Source organism: Hibiscus syriacus, unplaced genomic scaffold, assembly GCF_006381635.1.
Source record: "Hibiscus syriacus cultivar Baekdansim isolate YM2019G1 unplaced genomic scaffold, ASM638163v2 tig00110692_pilon, whole genome shotgun sequence".
In the NCBI taxonomy this organism is placed as follows: Eukaryota; Viridiplantae; Streptophyta; class Magnoliopsida; order Malvales; family Malvaceae; genus Hibiscus; species Hibiscus syriacus.
Genome location: NW_024062827.1, coordinates 221905 through 229659, shown reverse-complemented (window position 1 = coordinate 229659; position 7755 = coordinate 221905). Strand labels below are relative to the sequence as shown.

The 7755-nt window shown below is 35.7% G+C and overlaps 1 protein-coding gene across 2 annotated transcripts; it reads right to left on the bottom strand.

Moving 5' to 3' along the window:
• Positions 1-4382: 4382 nt before the first annotated feature.
• On the bottom strand, positions 4383-7306 carry LOC120138453 (plant cysteine oxidase 2-like). Of its 2 annotated transcripts, none has more exons than XM_039153911.1 (5): positions 6538-7306; positions 5555-5673; positions 5306-5459; positions 4715-4933; positions 4383-4633 (listed from the first exon to the last, which is right to left on the bottom strand). In XM_039153911.1, the coding sequence occupies exons 1-5, from the start codon at positions 6839-6841 to the stop codon at positions 4506-4508; spliced, it is 924 nt and encodes a 307-aa protein (XP_039009842.1). In that variant the 5' UTR covers positions 6842-7306; the 3' UTR covers positions 4383-4505. The 2 variants fall into 2 exon arrangements, with proteins under 2 accessions (XP_039009842.1, XP_039009843.1); XM_039153912.1 differs by having other exon boundaries at positions 4383-4625; positions 6538-7303.
• Between the last annotated feature and the right edge of the window lie 449 nt (positions 7307-7755).

The following is a 7755-nucleotide window of genomic DNA, read 5'->3' as shown; positions in this document are numbered from 1 at the left end:
GTACCTCATAACATAGAGGATGCGAGTATGAAAGAAGCTGCATAAGAATCATCGAGTGTGGTTATGCCTATTAAAGTAACTGCTGAACCTAGCCTCGAGGGTGACCTTGGAGAAGAAGAAGCTGTGCAAATTCCTTCCAATCTAGCTGCACCCAACAGTGATGCTGCTCGATAGTGATGCTGCTCAACCTAGTGTTGAAATCTCTCCTATTATTAGTGTACCACATATGAACAACCATCCAATGCTCACGAGAGGCAAGTGTGGTTTTTTAAACCTAAAGCCTACTCAAGTTACTTTTATGAGGAAGTTCCCTCGACTTTTACTGAAGCATTCTAGTCTCCAAAGTGGGTTGCTACAGTTCAAGAAGAATTTAATGCTCTTAAGAGGAATGGAACCTGGACTCTTGTTAAGCTCCCTCCTGGACGAGTTGCAGTAGACTGTAAATGGTTGTTCAAAGTGAAACGCAATCCAGATGGCTCGGTTGACAGATATAAGGCACGACTAGTTACAAAAAGATTCTCTCAAGTGCCTGGGCAAGACTATCTTGACACATTCAGCCCTATTGTAAAATTTACAACTCTAAATGTAGTCTTATCTATTTCAGTGGCCAATAACTATGAATTAAGGCATGTTGACATCAATAATGCCTTTTTTAATAGAGATTTAAGAGAAGAAGTGTTTATAAAACAACCACAAAGATTCGAGCAGACAACAGTTGATGGTGTGCCCCTTGTATATCAATTGCAGAAAACACTTTATGACTTAAAGCAAGCTCCACGTAATTGGCATGCCAAGCTTAAGGATGTATTGTTGCAAATTGGATTCCAAGTGTCTCCAACTTACTTCATTATTTTTTACAAACACGGGTGCTGAACGTGTATATCTCCTGGTCTATGTGAATGACATAGTTATCACAGGCTCATCAACCACTCTGATTGCTAATATTGTATGCATGCTGCATGACACGTTCTCTCTTAAAGATTTAGGACCTCTTAGCTATTTCTAGGCATTGAAGTAAAACGCAACAATGGCTCTCTGATGCTCAGTCAAAAGAAGTTTATCTTGGAACTTCTAAACAAGGTTGGTATGGAGAATGCTTCATCGTGTGCAACACCTATGATTCTTACACCTAAGTTAACTGAGGATGGTGAATTATTGAGTGATGCAACTGTGTATCGATCCATTGTTGGATCATTATTATATGTTTTCATACCAGGCCTGAGCTTGCTTTCAGTGTTGGAAAGGTTGCTCAGTTTATGCATGCACCTCAGGAAAGTCATCTAGTGACAGTGAAACACATTCTGAGATATCTTGTAGGAATTGCGAAGTATGGCTTGATGTATCTGCCATCTAAGTCGAGATTTACAGTCTCAGCATTTACTGATGCTGATTGGGGTGCAAGTATCACTGATCGTAGTCAATCTCAGGATATGAAGTGTTTCTTGACAACCACTTGGTTGCTTGGAGCTCAAAGAAACAAAAATCTGTCTCACGCTTAACGATAGAGGTTGAGTACCAACCTAGTTTACCATGCATAATCAAAACATGTTGACCTTGATGTGCACTTTATCCGTGAGAAGGTGGCTACTCAACAATTATGTGTGAACTATGTTCCTGCAGCTCATCAAGTGACTGATGGTTTTACTAAACCATTGACTAAGGCAACATTTTAAGTATTCCGAGGGAAGATTGGGGTGCAAGTTTGTTCAAGGTCAGAAGAGGAGAAGAAGAAGAAGTAGAGGGAATGCTAGCATGATGAGTCACCTGTTAATACTGTATGGGATCATTAACAGTATAGTTAGAAGCTTCCTGAAGTTGTTATAGTAGCTAAGGTTGTTAGGATGTTAGTTTGGTTAGTTGTTTAGTTAAGGTTGTTACATTAGTTGTTAGAAGCTATATATAAGCAGCATCAATCTTGTATTCATTGTAGAGTTCTAAGATTCAATATATAAAGCTGTGTTCAATTATTTACTGCATTCCCAATACTCACGACTCAAAAGTATTAATCCATACAGTACAAGAAATTATCCATATCTTAGGTTGATCTAGTCCCCTTCAAACTCTTTTGACTTTGGGACATCGATCTTATGTTTAGGTACCTCAGTTAGTATTCCACAACTCATTTTAGCTTTGAATATATGCAACTCTTACTTGAACTCATCCATATCCTTCCTCAAAGTTTAGCATCATTTTTTAGTTCATTGCGTCGATCATCTAGTTGATAAGGCATTTCCTCTATGAGATCATCTCTCTTAGATTACATCTTCTTGATGTGTTCCTCTAACACTTTAAAGGTTTCCTTTACATCCTTCATGAAATTTCTTGAATTGAACCATCCATCTTTCTAAATATGACATGATATCCTTGAACGCACCCTCTTGTGTTTTCCAGCATGGATCTTCATCCCATCATATGTGAGAATATCTCTCCTTAGTGTGTCATCACTATCAATGCCTTACTTGTAACCTTTAGCTTGGATACCATCTTCCATAGGGCTAGAGTTTCGCCTAACGATCAACACAATCTTAGATGATGAAGCTCGAGTCAAACATCTAAATAAGGTCACATAACAAACATGAGAATCAAATTATTCTCGAAGGCATTGAAATGCTCAAAAGATTGAAAAGAACATAAGCAAACCTTAAAAAGAAAGCCACAAGACAAAGAGAAAGCAAGATTAAACTTAAAAATATTAGAGTAAATATTTTGATTTTTCAAGAAATGGATGACACAAATGAGGTAAGAAACGTCTTTATTTAAAATTAAATCTTCATACATCTAACAATACAAACTAAATTACATCAACAACTTATATTAAACTTATCTACAAGATAAAGTTACAAGGTAATCCAAACTCTACATTATCTCTTATCGTTAGAATCTAAATTATCCTTAAAATCTAATTATCCTCCTTTTGGGGTGAATTTTTTTTTGAGGCTAGAAGCAATGTCAAACAGGTAAACAAAACAACCCAAAAGAATTTTCCAAAATCACTTTTAAGAACTCTTTTCCATCACACTTTCTAAAACTATTGCCAAAATTGATGACTTTTGTAGGCAAACTCTCAAGTATTCTCAAAGGATCGGGCCAAGCCTAATCAAGATTAATATGCTATAAAGAATCTCTTGGATAACTCTGTACACGTGATTTGGGGTCCTAACTCATGGTATGTGATATATAAATAAATTATCATGTAAATAACATTTAAAATTTAATATTTTAACTATCATTTCTACTCGAAACTAACGATTCCACTGTTTCTAAAAGATATAGAGTCAAATACTCAATTTTGGTTTTAAAACAATAAGGGTGAAATTGTCATACTATACACGTTGAGGATTATACAATTATTTTACTTAAAAGTAAAGGTAAAGTACACAAATGATCTTCCGATTATAGGTACTACTTCATTAAGTCACTAACTATTAACAGTTACAAAATGATCTTCTAATTATAGGGTGTTGTTTTGTTGAATCCTCCGACTATTAAAAGTTATAAAATTATCACTCGACAATTCATATGTTCTAAACTCGTCATTTTCCATTAAAAATTTGACTATATGAGGTGGGTATTAACTAGTTGATTGAGATATGATAAAATCTGATTACAGAATTGTTTGAGTTTATTTTGTGGATCGACTCTCCATTTATATTATGTCGTCGAGTCAATGCTAGAAATATTATATCGTCAAGTAAATTCTTGAAAACAACAATAGTACCAATAGACGTCTAACTTAGATGATTGTCAATTTTTTAACGAAAAAGAAAAAGTTTGAAACTTATAAATAAGCAAGTGACTATTTTTATAATTTTTAATAGTTAAGGTATAACTGAAGACCATTTATATACTTTACCCGAAAAATAAATAAACTGGATTCATCTTCGATATATCGATTTTTGAAATAAAAGATATTCAAGTCAGATTACTCTGTTATAAAAAAATGTCGGATTCATTTCACTTGACGAAAAAAAAAAGTTGTAATGGATTGATTTAGAGAATTTGAATTTACAATCATAATATACAAGCGAACATATAATGACTTGAGAACACTAATGTCACTTGAAAAAAAATTATAAACTATTTTTAAGTATTTAATGCATTCATGATATCAGAAATATCAAAATAGAATTATAATATTTTAAGATAATACTAAAAGGGTAGAAGTAAAAAAATTACCTTCTCCGTTATATCGAGTTCATTCATTTACCCTATAACAGTGCACTTTTTAACATTTTTCTCATTCACCTACATGCTTCATCCGGTGCACTTGACAACATTTTTGCCCCCCTCCCCTTTTTTTCCGGTTATTTTTTCCCTTTTATATACAAAAAAAAAATACTGTAAGAAAAAAAAGAGTACGCATGTCCTACTAAGAGGGGGATGAAAAAAAACAAAGGAAAACAGAAGTTTCCAAGGCTGAAACAGCAACCACTGACAAGACAAGGATAAGAAAATGATTCTTTTGTTTTGGGGTATTACAAGAGATGTGATGAAGGCTTTGAAATTTAGCTTTCCATGATTTCGGGACCAGTGTACAGAGCTCCATCAACCACCAAATCCTCAGGTTTGTCCCTCTCTTGAAGCCATGCTAGCTTATCTTTCTCTTCTTCTGGTATTGGTACCTGCTCATCAGCTGCGCCAAAATTTTTAATTTTAATAATCAAATGTTATTGGGGGACGGGGGATAGGATGTCAGGTAGGGAAAAAAGAGTACCTGGGAATCTTGTGAAAGGGTAGTCGGAGTAGTACGTGCAGTGCCGTCCTTCGGAATCAGAATACGGAGGGCCTAGAACATCCAACACTGCACATGCTGTCACGGCTGTGAAGCAATGCATGTTGCCTCCATCAGCTGGATAAAGTATGGAGGTCTTGCAAGGCGCAGTCAAGTCGGAATCGACCTTAACCTTAGCCAACCGAACTTCCGGATGTTGAGCTGCCATTTACATGAACGAAATTGGTCTCAGTAATTTCTCTACATGTACATCAAGGATGATGCTCTCATCAATAATACATCTTAAACATAGCAAGCATCTACATATACTGCATTCTAAGAATATGGAGCCTAACCAATGGCAATACACAAACCTCTAAACTGGAGAATTTGGTTTAACTTACCAATCTATTTTCTTAGATTATCATTTCCATTCGACACTGAAACCCCAATTATGAAGTCGACAATTGTCTTTTCTAGAGCCTCACCCGGTACATTCCCAGCATGGAATGTACCATTTTACGTGGAAAACGGATATATAAACACACAAATGTAAAGAGAAAAATAAAATTGAAAAAGGAGAAAAACACTTACTTTGTGAAGGATTCACAACAGCTGATGTTGTAGGGACAAACCAATCATATGATTTGATGTGCATAGTCCCAAAGAGAAGCTTACTGAATACAGTCATTCCAGGGTGATTGTGAAGCGGAAGGACACCGGACGGAGGCAAGCAAAAGATGCCAATCTGCATTAGATGAAAATTTGTACAAGTCCAATTAATGATAACATTACTTAAATCACGAATCATGGCTTGCATTTCTTGATACAAACAGCACTTACTGAAAACCTTTTGCACGCATGGATGTGCAGGTATGTTATCGTCGGAGCTCGCCGAGTAACTTGCGGACTGAAAACCGGCATCTGTGGGGTAAGACCAACATCAGCCGGCCGAATTTCATCTACACGAAAGAACAAAAAGCAATGTTAGTACAACATATTAGTGTCTACTTAAGGCCGTATACTTTCTAAACTTTGGCAAAATCTTTATCAGTTATATTTTCTAGAGATATTAAACAACTAAGTTGGCTGCACTACTTGTATCCAATACATAGGAGTACGAAAATATAATCCAAACCCTAACTAAATAAAAACAACTCAAAGTAAACACAGTCGGATATAGCTCGATCCGTTAATCAAACCCGAATCCAATTAAACTAGCCTAATACAGACATGATGAAAGTGTTTGAATCACACATTACTAAGGAGCGTGAAAATTACATGTAATAATGAACCATATGCAAGACCACCATGAATAAATAACAATACACTCGGCCCATATCACAAAAATATTTAAAATGAAAATCAGAAAACAACAGAATGGTACACTTTCCAACATCTATTTTACAGATTTTTTTTCTTAAATAACGTGATACAAGTAACTGCAAGTAGTTTATGATATCAGATTCCTAAGATCTTCATATAAAAACAAAAAAATACGTGAAGGGTGGTAAGCCAATGGATCCTTGCCAAGGGTGACCCCTTTGAAAAGAATTGTAATAAATATGAAATATAATAATAGAGAGAGAGAGAGAGAGAATGCAGGCATTTTCAAGTGTATGATTCTTTCGTCAAATGTATATGAAAGATGGTTCAGGAAAACAAATGATGAACGAATTTCAGAAATTCATGCTTAATTATTCTAACAAATTCAATCGAAATTAGGCTATCAAGAAATTTAAGTACTTCTTGGTATGATCGAACTACATTGGACTGAAAAAGTCGACCACTGTTACGATCCAATAAAACCACAACAAAAACCATACCCAGAAGAGCGCTAAGCTGTTCAATTTCATGGGGAGACGGAACAAATCCAGTCCGAGCAGAGGCAAAAACGTCTTTGCAAGCATTGAAAAGCCTTTGAACAGGGTGCACGACGGCAGAAGCCGGCAACGCCATCATCTTCCTTTGCCGCCGCCGGCTCTTCTTTCCCCGACTATCTGAAGTAGTAGTATTTCTATTTTTATTCGTATCGGGAACTTTATTCGTGTCCTCGGTATTTGCTTTGGTTTCCTTATCCAATTCACTAAAACCGTTCCCTTTTATATCAGCCACGGTTGCTCTCCCCATTTAAAATTCTGAATCAACTCTATCAGAGGCATAGACAAGAATAAAAAAAAGAAGTAAAATTCCGATATGCGTATTTTTTAAAACTATTCGAAATTGAAAATCAAAATCTGGGCAGCAAACAAAAAGCGAAAAGAACCAAGAAATGTTGATGAGCAGATGAAAACAGAGGGTTGAACAGAAGAAACAGGGCACACAATAGACTAGAGTAAAAACTGTTTCTTTACTTGGGGGGGGGGTTTATTCAGGATGGGGTATTTGTACCGATTGAGGACAGAGATGTGAAAGATTGCATCTTTATAAGTGTTAGGTGAAGAAAAGAAGGGAGGGGGACAAGAAGAAGAAGAAGAGGATGGGTAGGGTTGAGGTGAAAGAGAGAGTGAAGAGTTGGTATTTGATAGAGAGAATGGAAAACCAGGGGCCATGGTCTTGGATACTACTTCCAACTGCAATTACAAATCTATGGGCTTATTTCAAACAGCGGATTTCCTATCTTTTTCTCTCTCTATATCTCTTTCTCTCCTCATTTTCTTTCTCTTTTCCTTTTTTGCCCTCTATTGTTTTAGATTTCTACGATATTATTACCAGACTATAGGGAATTAGTATGTTGAGTAACTCGACTATTAAAAGTTATAAAATAGTCATTCGACTATTTATTATATGTCAAATTCATCTTTTTCAGTTAAAAAATTAATGACAATTTGAGTTAGACGTTAACATGCTGATTGAGATATGATAAATTTGATCTCATTATCTCAAATGACTATCATATATTAGTCAGCATGTTAACGTCCAACTCAAACAACCATTAATTTTTTTTAACGAAAATGACGAGTTTGGAACGTATTGAATAGTCAGGTGACCATTTTGTAACTTTAAATAGTCGAGGGACTCAACAAAGCAACTCTCTATAGTCG

Coding starts and splice junctions, on each gene's coding strand:
- LOC120138453 (XM_039153911.1), bottom strand. CDS start 6,841: ATGGGGAGAGCAACCGTGGCTGATATAAAAGGGAACGGTTTTAGTGAA. Junction 5,460..5,554: donor ATGCGTGCAAAAGGTTTTCA/GTAAGTGCTGTT, acceptor CATCTAATGCAG/ATTGGCATCTTTTGCTTGCC. Junction 4,634..4,714: donor CCCTTTCACAAGATTCCCAG/GTACTCTTTTTT, acceptor ATTTTGGCGCAG/CTGATGAGCAGGTACCAATA.